Raw genomic sequence first — 23,675 nt, forward strand, 5'->3', positions numbered from 1 at the left:
CATGATCTTATTGAATGGTAGAATAGGCTCGAGGGGCTGAATGGCCAATTTCTGCCCCTATTTCATATGTTTGTATGAGTGAAACTAAAAGACGCCATGGAGGAACTGGTGTATAATGAGATTTCCATTTGTTTTTTAGCAGTTGATGGGGTCAGTTGAAAGCTTGCTACACTGCAGCCATTTGATCCACACAAGCTAGTGACACATTTTGTGCAGAGTACTCCTCCAGCTTAAAGTCAATCACAGGGCTGTCTGGCCAGATCTCTGCCTCAGGCTACTTCCACCCTCGTTAGGACTTCCTCTATAAAGTGGGAGGCAACATACCATCCTGGAGTCACAGCCACAGAAATGCCCATCTGCCCCCCTGACTATGGAATCCCCCACCACTACAGCACTCCCACTCTTCCTCCTCCCCTCATGTGCAGTTGAACCATCTGCGGTGCCACAAACTTGGCTTTTGCTGGTGAGCATCTATTTTGCTCACTTGTATCCAAAATGGAAAAGAGTGAGAGTGCATCAGGGGATTCCTGCATTACCTGCCTGTTTCTCTTAGATACTCTGATGGTCACTCATTCTCTCTATGTCTGTGTACATCTTAGCTGTGATGTGATTAGCTTTCTAAATGCACTATTTGACCCTCTCCATTAGAGTCTACCTTGTATGTCACTCCTAGTTAACCCCTACTCTATAGCTAAACCATCTAAATTCTTGGTTAGATTCCTGTCTGAATCTCACTCCCATTGGGAGGTAACAGTGTACTGTCACTGGACTAGTAATCCAGCCACCCAAGGTCTGTGGACCTGGGTTAAAATCTCATCATGGAAGATGGCGAAATTCAAATTCAGTAAAAAAAATTTGGAATTAAAAGGCTAATGATGACCATGAAACCATTGTTGATTGTTGTAAAAACCCTAATGTCCTGAAGGGAAGAAAGTCTGTTGTCCTTACCTGGTCTGGTCAACATGTAAATCCAGACCTACATCAATATGGTTGACTCTGAATTGCCTCTGAAATGGCCTCTTACCAATTCTTTTCAAGGAGAGTTAGGGATGGACAATAAATGCTGGTTCAGTCAGTGATGCCAACACCCCCTGAATGAATAAAGAAAAATAACAATACTTTGGCTAATCCCTGAACCTCTCAGTTAGATTCCAGTAACTCTCCTACACTGACAGTAGCTCCTGTCTTTCATGGTTTTTCATTTGGTCCAATATTATGATTTTACCTCTGTTACCACATTAACTATTTTTGGTTCCTCTGCAGGCTTGTCCTTCTGTCAGCTCCATCGCCAACAGGTTCTGGTGAGTGGATACGTAAATAGCAGCAGGACCTCCTATATCCCACAATGCACACAAACAGGGGAATACGAGGTTGTGCAGTGTGACACTGACTCTGGACAGTGCTGGTGTGTCGACAGTGATGGGATGGAGATTTTTGGGACCCGCCAAGACAAGCGTCCAGTGCAGTGTGAGTCTTTTATTCTCCAACAAATCAAAGAGGCAAAGCTTTTGAAATAAAGACAGAAAGTGTCAGAAAATCTCAGTAGTTCTAGCAGCATCTCTGGAAAGAGAAGCCAGGTTAATGTTTTGAGTCCAATATGACTCTTCTTCAGAGCTGACATGGCTTTATCCTTGGTTATGAACGTCAAGGGCTCAAATAAATATTTGTCATTTTCCCTCTAAATTGTTTCCCATTCGCTCTTAAAAATGTTGACTCCTGCTGGGATATGCTTGAAGAGAATCCATAAAATCCATAAAAAAGGAGGCCATTTGGTTCATCAAGTCTGCACAGACTCTCCCAAAGGGCATTTTACACAGGCCCACCCTTCCATCCTATTCCCATAACCCTTATTCCCATAACCCTTTATTCTCATAATTTGTGAATTCCCTGCCCAGTGAAGCAGTCGAGGCTACCTCACTGAATGTTTTTAAGGCAAGCATTGATAAATTTTTGAACAGTAAAGGAATTAAGGGTTATGGTGGCGGGCAGGTAAGTGGAGCTGAGTCCATGAAAAGATCAGCTATGATCTTATTGAATAGCAGAGCAGGCTCGAGGCTACTCCTAGTTCTTATGTTTTTATTGGACTGCATGCTGAAGAGCAGCCAATTAGTGGCTGCCTCTGAGAAAGGGGTTCCCCTGTTCAGGCTTCCAAAAGTGCAGACTTGGCATCCCCATTTGATCTTAATGTCAGGGTCCCAAAGCCTACGGAAAAATCATGCCCATGAGAACACTAATCTTAGTGTAAGTGGCTCAGTCAGCAGAGCTCTGACCCAACAAGCACCTGAGTGCCATGAGTAATAGACATTGTGTGGATCAAATTTTCAGATGTCCACGTGATTCAGTCAGCACTTTGGGCTCTTGGCCGGAAGGCCCTGGGTTCAAAATCCATCAGGATTGACTCTATTTATGTGCGATCCACATGGATTGAATTTGTGGGATTCAGTGGGCTGGATGGCTAGGGAATGCTGCAGAATGATGATAATTGAGCTAGTGCAGTTCCCATGTTAGCAGAGGTAGTTCATCGAGCCCACTGGTCTTGTTCTTTCCATTAATGTAAGTAGTGCCCCTCAATTTATATAATCAGTTGCATCTCTCTCTCTCTAACCAAGAGAGGCTCACAGACCCTCAGGGATTCTGGCTAATTATCTGAATAGAATGAGCTTTGGTGTAAAGTTAACCCACGATGTACTCACTCCTCTTAATTGAACTAAAATGACTAACATGGTGCAGAATCTTGAATATCCCAGCAATTTTTACAACATTGAGACAGTGTCAGAAAGTCAGGATAAGTTGTAGCCCCCGATTTAGAACCATTTCCAAGGTTCTGAATTGAGAGGCAGGTTTTCCGGAATCACGCAGATGAAACTTTTATTTTCTTACTCTGTATAAAGGTCCTACGAGCTGTGAGGCTCGAGATCGGCGGGTTCTCCATGGTGCTGGCCTCAGGGCACCACCCCAATGTTCTAAAGATGGAAAGTTTTTACCTGTCCAGTGCATATTTGTCAACACAACAGATATGATGGATTTCGACTTAGTCAATAACTTCAACAGGTAAGAGAGAGGAAATAGAGCTTGAGCGATATTACATTGCTGGATTGGCAGCCAGTGTGTCTCAAAAAACACAGGAGTGATCTGCGAATGAGACTTGGCCCAAGTTAAGAAATGGACAAGATGATCTCAAGTTTGCAGAGGATGTAAGGTGGGAACCACACCAAAAGACCATGGGCGAAATTTTCCCATCCTGCCCGCCATGGGTATCATAGTGGGTGGCACACGGACCATGTAAAGATCAATTGACCTCGGGAGGGATTTTCTGGACTTGGGGCAAAGGCGGCCGGAGAATCCCACCCTATGCATTTGGTCCGGCTTAACGTGACCCTGTAACACTGATAAATTGAATGATAAAATTTTAAAATATAATAATTTTTTATTTTGGTAAAGTTTATGCCATCATAATTTAGAAACACGTGTTGGAAACAACATGACAGAGCTAAAATTATAGTCGCTGTTATTCATCCCTCCACCAGGGGGAGATGCATAATTAATTTTAGAAGCCCGCAAAAGGACTCAGAGCAGTAGTCGCCCACGTGGCCCATCGAGCCTGTGCCGCCATTTAATGGGATCATGGCTGACCTTGGGTTTCAAGCACAAAAAAACAAAAGCAATAGACCAAACACAGAACCAGTCACCTGGACAAGGTGTCATGTGTGCCGAGGATGTATATTTACACATTGGTGGGATCCACTGGGCCATAAGCCTGTCTGAGGTTCATGCCCATTTCGTATTGCTATAAAACTCTACCAGTGTCAAAGAGCACATCCCATAACAAGGAAAGTAGGTGTAGATATGTACCTTAAGGATAAAGCATTTCTACCAATAAAATTGCAATAAAAGAAATTGAGACTTTGAATTGAGTATTTTCTCCCCTCCTGTCCTTTTTATTTATTCAATTTTTGGGGGCATTTCTGGCTGGCCCAGCATTTACTGTCCATCCCTAACTGCCCTCCCTTTCAGAGGGCAGTCAACCACATTTGGCGTGGATCTGGAGTCATGTGTAGGCCAGATGGGATAAGGACAGATTTCCTTCCTTAAAGGACATAATCAATACAGAGTTAGGGTGTAGTTGACAAAGTGTTTTGTTTTCGTTGTGTTTTGTTTAAGCTGGGTCGTTTGACCAATGTTGGGTGGGGAGGGGTGGTGAGGACAGTGTGGGGGCATTGCAGTTAAACCAACTCCTTTCCTGATCAGATGTTCAATTTACACAATTTCCTGTATCGTCCACAGGATGGCAGTCTAGATGCTTCTCAAAACCTACTTCTGACCAAGGTTTTGGTCATCAGCCCTTAAAATTCATTATGTGGCTCAGTGTCAGATTTTGCTGGATGATACTCCTGTGTTGTGCCTTTGTATGTTTTATTGCGTTAAAGGTTATGTAAACACTAGTTGCTATTGTAAATGTTTTGTCCTCCCCAAGCCAGTGATCCTGAGCGCAGCCCGAGCAATGAAGAACCACAGTGTGCAGTGGATTTATTGACCCACGGGGCAGCATGGAGACATTTCTGAAATAGCTGTTCAACCACACAGTGGGTTAGGGAGTCTCCCCAGTCCTTTGATAAAATAATGATCCACGAAGGACCATAGGACATTAGAGAGACAAAGAGTATATATATCTTGACGGGAATCGCTCTTTGAGCTTGGGGGAAGGGGAGGAAGAATGCCTCCATGAACCCGTGCCACTGGTGTCATTCCTCACCACACTTTATCAATCTAACCAACTGTGCTAACCATTCCACCATCAACAGAGAACTTGACAAGACAAAAAGAGATTGCACTCTGTATTATGGCAAACATGACAGCCAAATTACATGTAACAAGCTCCCAGAAACAGTAATCCGATAATCTGTTTCAGCGATGCTAGTTAAAGGATAATTAATTGTCACAACACCAGGGAAAGCTCTCCGCACTTACTTAAGTCTCGAATCTGTAGGCTTACATCTGTTCATTTTATTTAGGCATCATTTTGACTGCCAAGACCACAAAATGTAGTCCAGCCATATTTAATACTTTTGGAAGGAGAGAATGGGAGGGAGGTGCGCTGGAACAAATATCTACTGGAGCTGGGTAAAACATTTGTTTTTCATCAGGAATTGCAAACAGGAGATCCAAATTAAGATCCTGTTTATTTATTGGTTCTAAGTCTGATTCGCCAGAACAAGTACGTGATGTTCCCCAGAAGAAATTAATCCAAAAATAAAAGAGTGCTAATTTTTGAAGAGCACTTTCATTCTCAGTTTATTTTTCATGAAGTGGAATTTGAGACGTTATTTATCCCTTTCTCTCTCAGATTCCCAGGTGCATTCCATACATTCCGTGCCTTCAGGAGGAATTTTGCTGAGGTTTCTGCTTACTGTTATTGTGCTGACAGCTTGGGACGGGACCTTCAGGGTACAGGTGAGTGATCACGCTTCACTGCAGGGCTCCTAAATCCTGGTGTTAATATTCTTTTCCTGTAGGTCTATCCCATTTTTCACCTCAAATCATTGATCCTCTGCTGGGCCACAGCTCCACTGTCATGCTAACCGTCAGGTCCCATGTGACACTTCTTTACGTGGAAGCCTAGTCAGTGAAGGCTGTTTGGTCATTGTGGTGAGGAAGGATGTCTCAATAACATTCGCATTTTCACACTTTGTACCTTAGGTTAATGGAAGTGGTTAGAACTGGAAACTCTGGCTGAAATTTCCCCCTCTCACCTTTTCTTTAGTCCAGAATTGTGAAGGTCAACTGTAATGTCCAATTATTGGTCTCATTAAGCAGAGACCAAGGTTTGATTTTCTAACCAAAACTTGCACTCAGTGGAGAAGAGAGAATAACATACCATACTATGTTGTGCCAAGCTTAGCTGAAGCTCTGGGTCAGCACCAAGAGATGACTGCATTTTTTATTGTTTCACAGGGTATGGGCATCCCTGGCAGGACCAGCATTTATTGCCCATCCCTAGTTGCCCTAAAGAGGTGGTGATGAACTGGCTATATTCTCTGTAACACTGCATCATTTATGTAAACAGAATTGTGCCATATCCCCCTTTTTCATAGGACAAGCACACATCAATCCTTCCTGTCCCCAGAACATTGTTAGCACTATCACAAACCAATGTTAATGATCCAATGCTTTCGCTGGTAACTCACTCCAAAGCTCAATTACACTTTGTGGGACAGTGTTCAGCCCAGGTTTTCTCACTTAATCCCAATTCCAAAGACTTGTATTTCCATGAGCCTGGCTGTTTGTTTAAAGTGGGTATTTTGCTTTGCAGCTGCTCAGCCTGCCTGATGTTATCTTTCTTATTTTTTATTTGTCAGGCCTGGAGTTGTTATTGGATGAAATCTATGACACTATCTTTGCCGACTCACAGTTTGGGTACTCATTTACGGACACTGGCATCTATCAGATTTTGCAGCGAAGATTCCTTGCTGTGCGTATGCTGATCACCGGCAGATTTAGATGTAAGTGCTCATAGAGAGTTTGAAAGTGAGTTATTCTAACATTAGCCATTAATGTTTTACTGGATTATTGCACTGGGTTAACCATTGGATTTCCACTCTCTGCCCCTGCTTTGATCAATAACTATAATGTGGAGATGCCGGCGTTGGACTGGGGTAAACACAGTAAGAAGTCTCCCAACACCAGGTTAAAGTCCAACAGGTTGATTTGGTAGCACAAGCTTTCGGAATGAGGAATTGTGTTCATAAACAGAGCATATATAGACACAAACTCAACTTACAAGATGATGATTGGAATGCGAGTCTTTACAGGCAATCATGTCTTAAAGTTACAGACAATGTGAGTGAAAGAGGGTTAAGCACAGGTTAAAAAGGAGTGTATTGTCTTCAGCCAGGACCAGACAATTTAGTACACATTTCTCAAGTAAGAAATTATAGAAATGATCCCTAAAAGTATTGTCTCCAGCCTGGGCAGTTAGTGAGATATTGCAAGCTCAGAAAGTCATGGGGGTTACAGATAGTGTGACATGAACCCAAGATCTTGGTTGAAGCCGTCCTCATGTGTTCGGAACTTGGCTATCAGTCTCTGCTCAGCGATTCTGCATTGTCGTGTGTCATGAAGGCCGCCTTGGTTACCTGAAGATCGGAGGCTGAATGCCTGCGACTGCTGAAGTGTTCCCCAACAGGAAGAGAACATTCCTGCCTGGTGATTGTCGAGCAGTGTCATTCATCCGTTGTCGTAGTGTTTGCAAGGTCTCCCCAGTGTACCATGCCTTGGGACATCCTTTCCTGCAGCATATCAGGTAGACAACGTTGGCTGAGTCACAAGAGTATGTATCACGTACCTGGTGGATGGTGTTCTCACGTGAGATGATGGCATCTGTGTTGATGATCCACATGTCTTGCAGAGGTTGCTATGGCAGGTTGTGTGGTGTCGTGGTCACTGTTCTCCTGAAAGCTGGGTAGTTTGCTGCGAACAATGGTCTGTTTGAGGTTGTGCAGTTGTTTGAAGGCCAATAGTGGGGGTGTGGGGGTGGCCTTGGCGAGATATTTGTTTTCATCGATAACATGTTGGAGGCTCCAGAGAAGATGTCGTAGCTTCTCTGCTCCAGGGAAGTACTGGAAAGCGAAGTACAGGAGCAACACTCCGAAAGCTTGAGCTAACAAGTAAACCTGTTGGACTTTAATCTGGTGTTGTGAGACTACTTATTGATCAATAACACTTTCTGTTCCCTCCCTGGCTATCAGGATGACAAAAAGCTTTGGGCAAACCCCATCCATTCTCTCGTGGATATGGATTGACAATAAAAAGTCATAATTTGATGTTAAAATTTTAGGAAGAAATTTATATAATGATGTGAGCTATAAACTATCCATGTCACATCCAGATTTGTTGTACAGCTTTCCTATTTCTTTATCTTCCCTTGTTTTTTTTCTCTCCTTTAGAAGACTGTTCTTATGCTTGCAACACCCCACTCCTCACACCTTTCCCCACCAATGGGCTCTCCTGAGACCACTAATTAGAACTGTCCATATACAGCTCTTGTCCAATTAGGTCGTGTGAACAGTACTTGCCTGCATTGTATGCGTTTCTTAGTGGTTACACCACTCCTGCAATTCATGGAAACATGGAAACTAGAAGCAAGAGTAGTAGGCCCCTTGAGCCTACTCCACTATTCATTACGATCATGACTGATGATCAAATTCAAGATCCTGATCCCTCCTTCCCCCATATCCCTTGATCCCTTTAGCTCCACGAGCTATATTTAATTTCTTCTTGAAATCAGACAACGTTTTAGCCTCAACTACATTCTGTGGCAGTGAATTCCACACATTCACCGCCCTCTGGGTGAAGAAATTTCTCCTCTTCAAACTATGGCCGAAATTTTACTGCCTTGCCTGCCCGAGAATTGGGGTGGACAAGGCTCGCAGAACAGCCTTCTCTGTTGACCTCGGGTGAGACCTTACGAGCCTCGGGCGAGCGAGGTGGTAAAATTCCGGCAAATGACTCCTAGTTCTTACAGTTCTAAATCGGCACGAGGCAATGTTTAAAGCATGGCTGCAGATGTTATCTCATGGATCAGTACACAGGGAAAAAAAAGGTAATTCTTACAGATGCCATGAGCGTATATAGGTGCCCATTAATTGGGACAGTCAGCGAATTTAAAGGTAAATTATGACGGGTGCTGGAAATTTGAAATAAAAGCAGAAAATGCTGGAAGAACTCAGCAGGTTTTCCCTCTCCACAGGCGCTGGCAAACCTGCTGAGTTTTTTCAGCAGTGAATTTGAATTTTATTGCTGAAATTGAAAGAGTTCTTTCTCCAGCACCAGCACCTTTTACCTTTTAATTCACAAATAAAATGTTCATTATTTATGTCAGAACAAAACATTTAGTGTAAGATTTAATTTGTAGTGAGTTTGAATTTGATATTCCACAATGAGAAATAAGACCTCACTCAGAAGAATGTTCCAACTCAATTTTTAATGGATTTGTTGCCAAGTTAATAGTTATTGTTGGACTGATGTCCAATTCCAATATTTTTGGATCATTTTGTATGTATTTGTTCAAATATATTTTTGATTTCCTTTTTAATTGAACAGACTGTTGCATAAATTCACTGGATCCTTGACAATTTTTGAAGGCATTATTTAACTTTCTTGTTCAAACATTTGAAGGAGTATAAGTTAAGAGAGCGTGCACAGATGACAGGGGAAATAAAAGGAGCGACTATATTAAAGTATTCTTTATTGTGATGTTTCAGTTACAAACTAATTATTATGAAGGTGCTAGCGAAAATTACTGTAAACATATTTGAGTGTTAAAACTGTTCAGTTTGTTTGACAGTGAAAGCTTAGAATCATAGAATACCTACTGTAGCGAAGAGGGCATTTGAACCATCGAGTTTGCACCAATTCCCTGACAGAGTACTTTACTCCAGCACTCTCCCCCACCCTATCCCCGTAACCCCACACATTTCCATTGCTAATCCATCTAACTTACACATTTTGGGACACTAACGGGCAATTTAGCATGGCCTATCGGCGTAACCTGCACTTCTTTGGACTGTGGTAGAAAACCAGAGCACCCGGAGGAAACTCATGCAGACACGGGGAGAATGTGCAAACTCCAGACAAACAGTTATCCAAGGCTGGAAACAAATTTAGGTCCCTGGAGCTTTGAGGCAACAGTGCTAACCACTGTGCCACTGTGCCACTTAAGTCAGTCTACTGAATTTGTTAGGTCCAAAGATCTTTTTATGCCTATTTTTCAGGAGGTTGAAGAGCAAAGACCGTACTTGAACGGTGAAGGTCAAGATGCTCTTGATGTTGGACCCTGGGGGCATTTTCATTGAGTCAGTGAGCCATCAGTGCCGATGTGTAACTGAAGATTGGGGTTGCAGCTTTAAATATGGGGTCAGAGGGAGCACTCCTTTTTGCCTTGAAATTTTAAAAATTTGTGTGTCACACTACTCTTGTAGATGAATCCTCATTCCACGTATTCCACAGAGAGAATTTTCACTTGCCAACAGGCAAGGTAGAATTCATAACATGCTGAGGAAATAAATGAAAAATTATCTTGCTGGAGCAGCTTAGTGGGCTGAAAAGCTATTCCCAATTTCTTAGGTTCTTGAATTTCTTTCAGCTATGATTTTGTCATGTACCCTGTTACTCTCAGTTCTACATCTGCTTGAGTCCTCCATTTTGGAAAATGGAGGAAGGAAAAATTAGTTTGGGAGAATATTCTATTCTCCCATTTTATTGGAGTTACATTTTAAAGTAAACTGGACCAGTTCCCCAATTTGCTGTTTTTTTTTATCTTCTGGGTATCATGTAGAGCCCAAATTTCTAGGACTTATTCTGTAGTCTTCCAAAAACATGTCAGGGTACATGATAAAATCATAGCTCATGTAAACTCAAGATCCTAAGAAATTGAGAATAGTAGGTGTATGCCATTCAGCCCATTAAGCTTCTCCAGAAAGATCATTTTTGCTCATTTCCTCAGCATGTTATGAATTCTATCTGGGTGATGGGCAAGTGAAAATTCTCTCTGTGGAATGAGGATTCACCTACAAGAGTACTCTGATACATAGATTTCAAAATTATCAAGACAAAAAAGAATTAAAAAGGCATCAAAGCATAATGGGCAAGATCCAGCTGTCCCATTCTCCATGGGCATGAGTTCTGATTGTGGCCTCTAAATCCCGCAAGAGGGGCAAAACAGGATTTGTACCAGTGAGATCTCAGTTTGGGATCTTCCCTACCCTCTGTGTGTGATGTGATCAGGTTTACATCTGGAAAACCATGTTAAAGTCCAAAGATGTGTGGTTAGGTGCATTGGCCATGCTAAATTGCCCCTTACTGTCCCAGGATGTGTAGGTTAGAGGGATTAGTGGGATAAATATGTGGGTTTACGGGAGTAGAGCCTGGGTGGGGTTGTTGTCAGTGCAGGCTCGATGGGCTGAATGGCCTCCTCTTGCACTGTAGGGATTTATGATCTATTAACCCCTCCCACCTGGTGGCATGATGTCATGCTGATGTGAGTCACTACTAGTTTTCAAAAATGAAAACTAGTCACGATAACCACAGTGGGGGCCTGGAGATGCCCAGAGGCCCCGGGGTTTGAGAGCCATGGCTGGTCATTGCCCCCCTCGGCATGCTCCCTGGAGACATTTGAAGGGACACATGAAGAAGGCACTGCCAGGGAGCAATCCTCTTCCAATGGGGGGTGTTCCCCTTGTGTGGTGGTGAGGAGAGGGGCGAACCCTGATGATGGCAAGAAGGAAGGGAGAGCCTTGACAACAGCAAGGGGCAGGGAGGGGGAATCGATGGCTGTGAAGGGGAAGAGTGTCTTCCCGATATTTCCATGATGAGGGCTTGTCAGCCCTGTATTTATGGGCATCGTCCTCCATCTCTGTGAGGGCATTGGGGAACTTACTTTGAACTCAGATCAGGGTGCCCTTTAAACGTGGCTCCCATATCTGTGCCGCTGACCTTGCCGGCTCTATCAGACCTCATCCTGGCACAGTGACAATCTTAACCACCCCCCCAGATTTTCCGTGCACTGAGTGCCAGAAACTCTTGTCTGAAACTCAGCTGTGTTTCTGTGTGACCGGCTTTCAGTCAGACCCTGACACTGGCCATTATTTTTGGGAAAACTCTGCCAATATTTTGTCAGTGGTACATTAACATAAGAACATAAGAACATAAGAAATAGGAGCAGGAGTAGGCCATCTAGCCCTTCGAGCCTGCCCCGCCATTCAATAAGATCATGGCTGATCTGAAGTGGCTCAGTTCCACTTTCCCGCTTTCTCCCCATAACCCTTAATTCCCTTGTCTATCAAAAACCTATCTACCCGTGTCTTAAATATATTTAGCGAGGTAGCCTCCACCACTTCAATGGGCAGAGAATTCCAGAGATTCACCACCTTTTGAGTGAACAAGTTCCTCCTCAACTCCGTTCTAAACTGCTCCCCCCTTATCTTGAGGCTGTGCCCTCTAGTCCTGTTGTCCTTTCTGAGCGGGAAGAATCTCTCTACCTCTACCCTATCCATCCCCTTCATTATCTTATACGTCTCTATAAGATCCCCCCTCATCCTTCTAAACTCCAATGAGTACAGACCCAGTCTATTTAGTCTCTCTTCATAGTCCAACCCCCTCATCTCCGGATTCAATTTCCATGATGAGTTTTCAGATGTGATTTTTACCCTTGGTTGCAGGCCCGACAACATGTGAAATCGAGAGGTTTACAGCTTCCTCATTTGGTAATGTCTTCGTTCCTTCATGCGATGACAATGGAAACTATCTACCTGTCCAGTGTCAGGCAAATGGTCAATGTTGGTGCACAGATTCCAATGGACAAGAGATCTTTGGAACAAGGCAGCAAGGAGGAGTACCTGATTGTGGTGAGTATCTCCTGGATGTTCCATTTTTCACTACTCGACACATAGTATAATCATCATTTGGTCGAGTTTGCATCATTCCAAAGGTGCAGCATTCCCTTGGAGTACCCCACTCCTCCTGCCAAAACACAAAGTGCCAATGGCAACACATTGGCCTCTGAGTCCGAAGATGGAATGGGGGATTCAAATCTCATTCCAGAGACTTGAGCACTTCCCTGAGTGAGTGCTGCACTGTCAGAGGTACATCCTGTGGATGAGATGCTAAAATGAGGCCACTTGCCAAACAGGTGGATGTAAAAGCTCCTCTCGCACAGTTTGAAGAAGAGAAAGGTTTGCATCCAATGTCCTCACTTTCAATAATGCCTCCAGTGGGCATGTTTTTGGCAGGGATGGCATGTAAAATAGGCTGTGTGGGTAGTCCACTGCCTTCTTGTCCACCACCCCCCCGACCTACTCCTCATATCATGGAGGATGGGCAAAGCGCCCACTTAACCAACTTCCCTTAGGCCTATTGAGGGTCTTAACTGACCAGTTAAGGGCTGCGATCTGCTGGGCAGTGGAAGGCAGGCAAGAGAGGGGAGGCTGTTTCTCAACCAAATTTAGCAAGAGGTTAAGAAAGGGAATTACAACCTATGGAAGGCTGGGGTGCCTTGTGCGCATCAAGGGCAAACTCCAACCCTTAGACTGTACCCCCTTTTGTGCCTCCTTGCTTGGCCTTCAAATCGCTCCGCTCGCCCCGAATGCCCGATTACTCCCAGACAAAGAAATCCCAGACTTCTCTTGTCTGGCATCCATGCCACTTGGGGGGTCTCCTTGCAGTCCAAGCAGCACCCCTACTCTTTACTGGCAGTACTCAGGCTCCAAGAGCTGCCAGCCAGTTAGATTGGCTAACAGCTCTCAGGGGAGAGACATTATTCCAGTGAAAAATTCAGCCTCATAACTCTGTCTCCAGACCAAGCAAATGTTTCCTTTTCAAATATACTTCCAATTCCCTTTTGAAAATTACTATTAAATCTATTTCAGCCTCACTCTCAGATAATGGATTCCAGATCCATAATTTCCTGCATTGAAAAGTTCCAATCACCCTCCCATCCTCCATCCCCATTCTTTCATCAGATGTTATGAGTGTATCTTTTGGTTACTGATGCAACACACAGTTGCAAACAATTTCTCCTTACTTACCCTGTAAAACTCATAAATTGGAATGCATTTATTAAAAAAATCTTTTCGCTGTGAAACTAGTATGTATTTGTTTTAGCCACTTTGGCACAGCAACAATACATTTTCAGACCATCACAGTTATATTAACAGTGTTAATACTTTGAACTCTGTCACAAAGCTCTGTCACAAGACAGGCACACCATCCTTGCCCTGTGCCCTCTGAGGGCATGCGCAGCTGAAATTATGTTCTAGGCTCCCAAAAAGTCAAATCCCCAACACAACAAAGAAAGTTGGCATGCAGGCAAAGTGAGCATTTGGGGAATCAAATGGCTTGTTGTCATTTGGTGGCACAATGGCACAGAGGTTAATACTGCTGCTTCACAGCACCAGAGACCTGGGTTTGAATTTTGGCTTGGGTCACCGTCTGTGCAGAGTCTGAACGCTCTCTGCATGGGTTTCCTCAGGGTGCTCTGGTTTCCTCCCACAGTCTGAAAGACGTTCTGGTTAGGTGCATTGGCCATGTTAAATTCTCCTTCAGTGTACCCGAAGATGTGGTGACTGGGGGATTTTCATGGTAACTTCATTGCAGTGTTAATGTAAGCCTACTTGTGACACTAATAAATAAACTAATAAACAACTTTGGATTAAATTGTGACAGTCAAACAAGACAGCTTATGTATAAATAATTGTAAGTTGCATTTCTGATCTTGAGGTTTAAATGCAGGATTCTTTGTGGAAATGTTGTGAGTGTCTGTGCCAGTCACTGACTGTTGGAAAAGTGGCCTTTGATTTTCTGCTATGGGCTGGGTGCAAGTAAGATCCTTCCGTGAGTCTGCAACTTTATAATATTTGCCTGAAAGAGTGATCAACTTTTGAACCCAAAGAAAATGTTTTTCAATTGGCAAGCACTTGCCTGAATATAATGAGCTGTTTTACAGTATTACTGCTGAATGATTTGGGTCCTTTAAGCAACAGTAGCTCAAATTTGTTGAACTTGTTTAGATAATAATGTAGACATGAAGGAATTATTTTCTATTAGTGGGGAAAACAAGAACAATACAACATAATCTTAAAATTATAAAAAGAAAAATAGAAAGTAAAAAAAATCCCTTACAAGTAGAGACAGGAGAAATTATCACAGGGTATGATGATATGGTGCAAATTTCAGAGCAGAAATAGGGCAATTAAGGATCTCATAAAAATGAGGAACTTCAATTAATATTATTGGAGCCAGAGAGTTTAAGAGACTAAATGCCAACAAATCCCTAGGACCTGATAGCCTACATTCCAGAGTTTTAAAAGAGATAGCTGCAGAGATTGTGGATACACTGGTTATGATAATCCAAAGCTCCCGAGACTCTGAACAGTCCCAGTGAATTGAATCATAAAATCGTACAATCATACAATCCTGAAGAGGCCCTTTGGCTCATTGAGTCTGCACTGCCACCTGACCTCCCATCTAATCCCAACATAGTTATTCAAGAAGGGAGAGAGAGAAGAAAGTAAGGAACCAATGTCAGGTTAATTGACTGTCAGTCATTGATAAAGTGCTGGTGTTAGAACAAATTGACATGGTTTTGTGAAAAGAAAGTCCTGTTTAACACATTTATTGGGTTTTTGAGGCTGTAACTGGTAGGATAACCAAAGCAAGTCACTGGATGTAGTAAAATTGAATTTCAAAAAGCATTTAATTACAAACCACACACAGGGTTAATACACAAGGGCTCCTGGAGTTGGGAGTAAAATGTTAATTTGGTTAGAGGATTGTTTAACTAACAAGAGGCAAAGAATCGGGCATTTTAAAGTTAGCAGTCTGTAACGAGTGGTGTGCCACAAGGATGAGTGGGGCCTCAGCTATTAACAATCTGCATTAATGTGATTCCCTCATGGCAGAGGTCACATGACTACAGCAAGCCAGATAGGACATGTAGCATTTCAAAATCCAAACACAGTCAATGGTAGCCCTATTTCTTTCTTGGTCATAAGTTAATTAGAGCTAGGCTTGTCAGGAGCATGATCATTTGCTCACAAAAAACAATGGTAGAATCTTAGAACCCTATCCTCTGAAAGGTAATGGAAAGCAAGTCAACTGAGGTTCTTATGTCCCAGAGAGATGGATGTTTGTTACCTAAGCCTAAGAGGTGATGTAGAATAAAAAATGGGTAAATGGAGCTGAGGTGCAGATCCAATTTGGTCTAATTGAATGATGGAGAAGGTTCAAAGGGCTGAATGGCTTACTCCTGTTGTCAAACCTCTCTTATGATTTAACTCTTTTAATTTCAGGAAATGGTGGCAATGACTGCATGTCGGAGAGAAAACGCACACTCTCACGGCTTTTCTATGGACCTGTCGGTCACTTCAGTCAAAACAGTGTCTTTGCTGCACCTGCATCTCTGAGCCCAACATTGGAAAAGATTGGTGATTCTCTCAGCCACTGCAGCCCAGACCTGAGACAGCTGTTTATAAAATCTGGAATGTTGCTTTCCATCCCTCAGTTTGTGGCCCAGAACATTGGTCAGGTCGACCTAGACGTGATTCTTAGTGAGTTCGTGCAAGGAACACTGTTATCCAAGGATTTGGCACTCACTGCGCTTCCATTTTCTGCATCCCCCAAATTCTTTGTCGAGAAATTGTTTGGCGGGAAGTTTCTGAAAAACCTGGCCCAATTCAATTTCACCGGGAGTGTCGGGAACAGAGGGGCCTTTAATTTTAGCAAGTTCTTCCAGCAGATTGGCTTAACAGGAACATACAGTGGAGGGAACTTTGTAGAACTTGCCAAATTGCTTTCCTCCAATGAAGACTCCTACCTCTCCAAAGAAACATCAGGATTCTCCAAGGATACCTTCAACTTGAACCAGACAATTGAGGACAACTTTGGGCGTCCAGTAAATTTACAAGAGAACCAGAATATTGTGAACCTTATAGTATCTCTGTTTGAGCGTCAGAATGTCCTTACAACGTTGCATGAAATCATCACCCTGTTTGGTACAGATGACGATAGCTTAGCTGAAACAGTCCGACTGGTTTTAAGAAGTGCCAGAGTTGGTATCTGTGGCCGTCAGGCCTCAAGCCTTTTTGTTCCAAGGTGCACAAGAGATGGAAGGTATGAAGAAGTCCAGTGTCAAGGCACAGACTGCTGGTGTGTGGACAGTCAAGGGATGGAGGTTTCAAACTCAAGAGTTCAGGGTCAAAGGCCACAGTGTCCCACCAAGTGTGAGCAAGAACGTAAGAAGTCAATAGCCTTTAAAAGCCGCCAATCAGCAGGATCTGACGTGTTCATTCCTTCATGTAGAGATGATGGTAGTTATCAATCCTTGCAATGTGATGGGGTCAACTGCATCTGTGTGGATTTGCAGGGCAGGAAGCTACCTGAAATAAGGAAACCAATGGGAGGGAGCCTGCAGTGTAAGTTCTGACTTCTTTTATTGCACTTTATATGTTGAATTTTTATTTTGTTGTTTTACATTGAATTACCTAGGATATATAACACAGGAAAGGCCATTCAATCCATCCAACTCATGCCAGTTTATGGTCGCTCAGGCCTCCTTCTATATTTCCTCATCTAACTCAATCAGCGTAACCGTCAAGTCCCAACTGCCTCAAATGCATGTTTAGCCCCCCCCTTGGTATCCATATTTCAACCATTCCCTGTGAAAGTGAGTTCCACATTCTCAAGACTGTTTGGGTAAAGAAGTCTTTTTTTGAGTTCTCCATTTTGTTTTTTGGTAACTATATTAATGGCTTCTAGTTTTACTCTTCCTTACAAGTGGAAATATTCTCTGTGTCTGTTCCATCAAAGTCTTTCCTAATTTTAAAGGTATCCACTGAGTCAGCCCTTAACCTGCCTTTTTCAGGAGAAAATAGGCTCAGGGTGAGATTTTTCTCTCTGGCCTCTTTTTAATTTGTCCTGTCTTATTCGAATGTGGCTGAATCTTAATTGTCCACCAAAGTGTCCTATTGTCCTAGTCAGACACCCAGCTAAGGAAAACTAAGAATGTTTAATAAACGCAAGCATTGTCAGTGAAGCTCACACTCTGAGATTTAATTATCCAGAAAATATTCCAGTTAATTATTTAAGTAAAGCTTGAGGATTTTTATACAGGACATTATGGCTAGACAAGAAGTCAGAAATTAATGTATTTCTTGTTATGGAAAATATCAAGGGATTTGGGAATAGTGTGGGAAAATGATGATCATGAACAAGATCAGCCACAAGTGAGTTGAATGGCAGGACAGGCTCGAGGGTCCAATTGGCCTACTCCTATTTTCTATGTTACTATATGTTGTAACATCTTCTCTCATTCCAGGTCCCAGTGCTTGCCAATTGTCCGCAGCTGAGAGTTTTATGAAGACAGTTAAAATATTGTTGTCTGAACCAAGTTCATCAGTGGGAGCTGCAGTCTATATAGCTCAGTGCCAAGACAATGGAGACTGGCGCCCAGTCCAGTGCGATGGCCCGCCACAACAAGCCATTGAATTTTACCAACAGTGGATTTTGCTAAATAATGGCGGCAAGGAGTTACCATTCACAGCTGTCTTAAATGAGGTGATTGGATATCGTGAGTCATCTCAGGCTGCCAGGAATTTCGAGGAGTTTGTCAAGGAACTCTATGACAAGGGGCATCAGCATGTATTTTCAGTGTTCTCTAGGCACGCAACATTCGATTCTATTTCAGATGATGATTTTGCAGCAATTGTCACATCTGAACCGGGTGCCAATATCTTGCTGAACCCCTACGTGTTTTGGAAATTGTTGTCTGGTACCCTAATACACTATCCTGGTTCATATTCTGATTTCAGTGTGAAACTAGAGAATTTGAAACTGCGGAAATGCTGGTGCGTTGATGAAAAAGGACAAGAGTTACCAGGGACTAAAACTGAAACAGGTCGATTTGCAAAATGTAAGCAATTTTCCAGTTAGAATTTCATTCAGGTTTTTTTTTCTATTCATTTGTGGGACATGGGCATCACTGGCTGGCCAGCATTTATTGCCCACCCATGGTTGCAACAGGGCAGCTGAGAGTCACTCACATTGCTATGGCTCTGGAGTCACATGTAAGCCAGACCAGATAAGGACAGCAGATTTTCTTCCCTAAAGGACATTAGTGAACTAGATGGGTTTTTCCTGACAATTGACCATTGTTTCATGGTCATCAGTACACTCTTAATTCCAGATACATTTTATTGAATTCAAATTCCATCAGCTGCCATGGCAGGATTCGAACCTGGGTTCCCGGAACATTAGCTGTCTTGCTGGATTAATAGTCTAGCAATAATACCATAAGGCCATCACCTTCCCCACATTTGTTTGTTCCTCTGTCCCCCTTCCCTTCTTAACTTTGCTGTCAATTTTTGCTTTCCTGTCTCTGTCATTGCTTTCTTCTTCACTTATCTCATTGACCATCTCTGACCCTCCCTCCCTGTCCTTTAACTTTATCTCCATTGTTTGCTCTTCCATACCTTTGTCATCCATTCTGTTTTCCTTCTATCCCCCTTTCTACTAATATATTCTTCTCACTTCCATTCTCATCCCCATCTGTCTTATGTGATTACCAGTCTTCATCGGAGTGAAACTGGTCTTTGCCAAGGGCAGAAGAAAGGCTCATCATGAATCAAGAGCCTTTTTACACTGTGCTGGAGTTTACAAAATCAAATATCATTTAAAACTGTCTATTGCTTTGTGCCACCACACATCTGCTGTAGCTTATCTATAATCACTTTGTGATGCCTGTCATCCAAATATGTCTGGGTCTAACTTATCCCTTCTTCAGCTGACTTTGCCCTTTAGAAGTCATTGCAATAGCATTTTCTTTTCAGAATGTCACTATTTATGTTCTTTTTCTGTTGTAATTCAGTCACCTCTTCATTTAATCTGTATATGGAATTGTAAGTATTTGTCTAACTACTAGATTTCCCAGTAAAAATTCTCTGAAGTTGTCAGAAAATGGGAGATGATACAAATGAAGGAGAATGTTAAGATTAGGCCTCAGTTGAGACTATTTCCCCCAATTTATAATTGGTAATAATTACTCCTATTTATTGGAGTAATTATTGATCACAGCAGGGTCTTGAATTGTTTGCTGGCATCTTCCAATGTTGCACTTGTGCTTCTCAAGAGCGGCTTTTTGAGAAAGTCGCACAAACCTATGTCTTGATTTTTACTCCCATCCTGAACTAATGCATCAGGTCTCCACTTGGTGCCTCCCTCCACCACAACATGATCAAGATTACATGTCTGTAATGGGGAATCATATCTATTGTTTGTGGTTTGGTAAAATTGCAGATGATAGTATCATGTATGACTTTGGGTCATCCCAAAACACCTCTCAGCTAATGAGACACTTTTTAAATGTAGGCTCCATTGTAATTTAGGCAGCGTGGCAGTCTATTTGCATGCGGCAAGTTCCCATAAACAGTACTGAAGCAAGTGATCATAACATCCAATTTTTAGGTGTTTATTGAGGGAGAAATATAGGTCAAGACATGGGCGAGATTGCCCCTGTTCTTTTTCAGATTCAGCCATAAGATCTGTTATCTTCACCTGTAAGGGGAGATATGGAGGGCCACAGTTTATCTTTCATCAGTAATGCAATAAATGTTGAAAAATAGCAAGGGAAACATTATCCCCATAGATATTAAACCTGGAGCTAAAACCACCAAAAGATGATTGGCTGGTGAGTGATCACATTACTGTTTGTGGAATGTTTCTGGCTGAGAATGGCCATACATTCCAACTCAATAAAGTGACTGAACTTCAAAGAAGTACTTTATTGGATATGAAACATTGTGAGATGTATTGATGTGATGAAACTGAATATAAAGTTAAGTGATTTTATTAAGTACAATCTTCCTTAGGTTATTCACTGGCCAAGCTTTAATGGAATAAAAATATTTCCACAAGAATATTGCTTTTACTTCTCAATTCCTGTGAAATCATGAGTGGGCTGGACAGAGTACAGAGGGAGAAACTGCTTCCACTCGTGAAAGGATCAAAAACGAGAGGGCACAGATTGAAAGTGATTTGCAAAAGGAGCAAATGTAATGTGAGAAAGCACTTTCTCACACAATGAGTGGTTTGGGTTTGGAATGAACTCCTGGAAGTGTGGTGGAGGAAGGTCCATAGAACCATAGAAACTAGAAGCAGGAGTAGGCCATTCAGTCCTTCGAGCCTGCTCTACCATTCATCTTAATCATGGCTGATCATTGAATTCAATATCCTGATTCCCCCTTCCCCCATATTCCTTGATGCCCATTGCTCAAAGAGTTGCATCTAATTTCTTCTTGAAATCAGATAACGTTTTGGCCTCAACCACATCCTTTGGTAGTGAATTCCATACATTCGCCACTCACTGGGTGAAGAGGTTTCTCTTCACCTCAGTTCTAAAAGATTTACCTCTTATTCTCTAACTAAGAACTCTAGTTCTTGACTCCATCACCATTGGGACCAGTCTTTCTGAATCTACCCTGTCTAACCCTGTTAGAATTTTATAAGTTTCTATGAGATCCCCTGTCACTCTCAATTGAGGCATTTAAGAGGGCACTCCAAAGATTTGTGGGTTAGGTTGATTTGGCCATGCTAAGTTGCCCCTTTGTATCAGAGGGATTAGTAGGGTAAATAGATGGGGTTACGGGGAGAAGGCCTGGGTGGGATTGTTGTCAGTGCAGGCCCAATGGGCTGAATGGCCTCCTTCTGCACTGTAGGGAATCTATGATTCTATGAATGTCTCCACTTAGTCCATAAGCAGGATCCCAAGCTTCCAGCTGCTTACTGTTTTAATTCACCACCTTGCTGTCCTTGGCCTGCTATGAAGCACAACTCAGGCTCACTGAACAACATCTCGTCTTTCGATTGGGCACTTATAGCCTTCTGGACTCAACATTATGTTCTACACTTTCAGGCTATGAACAGTGATTCTGATTTTGATTTTTTTTTGCCATGTGCTAGTCTACTCTTGTTTAATGGTTTTGCTTTTGGACAGAGCTTTTCATTATACTGCCATTCACACTCACTCTGGACAAACGCTTTGTCTTCTTGCAACAACCATTACTATTCCCTTTGTCTTTTTTCCCATGACATTTCTGTCATTTAATTTCTCACACCCTCTACCCTATCTCTCTATTGTTCTTCCCCCCAGTTTCCCCCTTCTAATGAATAAAACCCATTACACTTCTGACTTACTTAAGGTCTGAAGATGTCATATTCCACTCAAATGTTAGCTCTGCTTTTATATTCACTGATGCTGCCAGACCTGCTGAATTTTCCCAGCACTTTCTGTTCTTATTTCAGATTTCCAGCCTTCACAGTATTTTGCTTTTATTTAAGCTTGAATCTTTCTGGGTTAGACAAATTTGAAAATAATTGAAATTGAATATGGGCCAATTATACGGCTTTGAGCTTTTTCTTAGGGTTGATGGTATCAGCGCATTATGTTAAAAGAGTTACCACTTCAGTTCTCTGTGGTGCACCATTTGTACCGTGGTGATAGATGGTAGGAGGAGAATAAGGATTATTTTTGATCTGTTTTTCTCAGCATTCAATCTTGTTCCTGATTTGGGAATATTTGTTGGAAAGTATAGAGGATGCTGCTCTCTATATTTAATGCATGCTGTCTTGGCTCAGGGAATATTAGAAGAAGCATTAACTCTGTATCCAGAGTCTGTTGTCATGGACGGCTGTGGAGGCCAAGACATTGAGTGTATTTAAGATGGAGATACATAGGTTCTTCATTGGTAAGGGAGTCAAAGGTCATGGGCAAAAGTTGGGAGAATGGGGTTGAGAAACATACCAGCCATGATTGAATGGCAGAGCAGACTTGATGGGCCAACTGGCCTAATTCAGCTCCTATATATTATGGTCCTATGGTTGTCCCTGGCCTGGAATAGAAGACTGAGAGCAAAACCTGCAAATTACTCCGCTCTTAAAACAATCCCTCACCTCTGTAAATTTCGAATTTTAGAAAAATAAGAAGATGTTGCAAATATGTGTGGCAGTTTCCATTGAATGGTGGAGAAATTAGGAATCAGTGTTTTCTGTATAGTGTACACTGTAAACATTAGCTATATGTTCAGCGTGTTTGGGTTATGCATAATCACTGAGCCTCATTTACATTACGTGCCTTTATGTTCTAGGTCCAGGACCCTGCGATCGTGCTGCTCAGCAAGTCTCCCAGTTCATCGATCAGGCAGAATGTCTGGCTGTGGCCTCAAACAATTCCGATATTTCCTTTACCCAGGGCTACTTATTGGCTCATGGTATACAACTGACCGAGAACAAACTGCTTCAGTTATCTGGAATATTCCAAACTCGTCCCCTCGTTTCTGAAATTTTGTTGAGTGGATCTGACTATGCAGTTCGATTGGCTGCCCAATCCAGTGAGTAAATTGGTTTAATGTCTGTATGTATACGTTGCTGTGCTGATATATAGCATAGCAACATGTGCTGTATATGAGTAAATCTGTATCACAATCCAGATCCGTTGATTAGATCGGCTTATTGTCCAAATTCAGGCGGCATGATTGCACAGTAGTTAGCGCTGCTGCCTCATAGCACCAGGGATCTGGGTTCAATTCCTAGCTTGGGTCACTGCCTGTGTGGAGATTGCATGTTTTCCCCATGTCTGCATGGGTTTCCTCTGGGCGCTCCGGTTTCCTCCCGTAGTCTGAAAGACGTGCTAGTTAGGTGCATTGGTCATGCTAAATTCTCCCTCAGTGTACACAAACATGCGCAGAAGTGTGGCCACAACAGGATTTTCACAGTAACTTCATTGCAGTGTTGATGTGGGCCTACTTGTGACTAATAGCTAAACTTTAACTTTAATGAGTCAAATCTGAAATAGTATCCTATCCCACTCCAATTCCCACTCACATAATTTTCCTCCCTTTGCTGACACACGTGGACTCCTTGTAACCAAATAACTCCAAATAAAACTTCTCACCCTGATGTTTAAATGCTTTTGAGGCTTCACTCCTCCCTCTCTCTGTGGCCTCCTTCGGCTATAGAGAGCTCGGTTATTTTGGAATGAAATCAGGAAGCATTTTTTTATATAAGGGTAATGAAAATCTGTGAATGTCTCCCTAAAGGATTGTGGACATTGGGAAAATCAACATTTTCATGAT

At 42.5% G+C, this 23,675-nt stretch overlaps 1 protein-coding gene across 1 annotated transcript in view; it reads left to right on the forward strand.

Annotated features, from left to right (window-relative positions):
- The window catches only part of tg (thyroglobulin), a 364,697-nt gene that overhangs the window by 25,824 nt on the left and 315,198 nt on the right, over positions 1-23,675 (forward strand). Inside the window, exons 4-11 of the mRNA XM_080193545.1 lie at positions 1,264-1,467; positions 2,892-3,051; positions 5,345-5,451; positions 6,357-6,500; positions 12,216-12,401; positions 15,843-16,964; positions 17,867-18,460; positions 22,689-22,931. Coding sequence (XP_080049671.1) covers positions 1,264-1,467; positions 2,892-3,051; positions 5,345-5,451; positions 6,357-6,500; positions 12,216-12,401; positions 15,843-16,964; positions 17,867-18,460; positions 22,689-22,931 — 2,760 coding nt within the window. The remainder of the gene's footprint in view (positions 1-1,263; positions 1,468-2,891; positions 3,052-5,344; positions 5,452-6,356; positions 6,501-12,215; positions 12,402-15,842; positions 16,965-17,866; positions 18,461-22,688; positions 22,932-23,675) is intronic.

This window comes from Carcharhinus amblyrhynchos, chromosome 8 (genome assembly GCF_965287045.1).
Source record: "Carcharhinus amblyrhynchos chromosome 8, sCarAmb.v2.hapA, whole genome shotgun sequence".
Taxonomy (NCBI): Eukaryota; Metazoa; Chordata; class Chondrichthyes; order Carcharhiniformes; family Carcharhinidae; genus Carcharhinus; species Carcharhinus amblyrhynchos.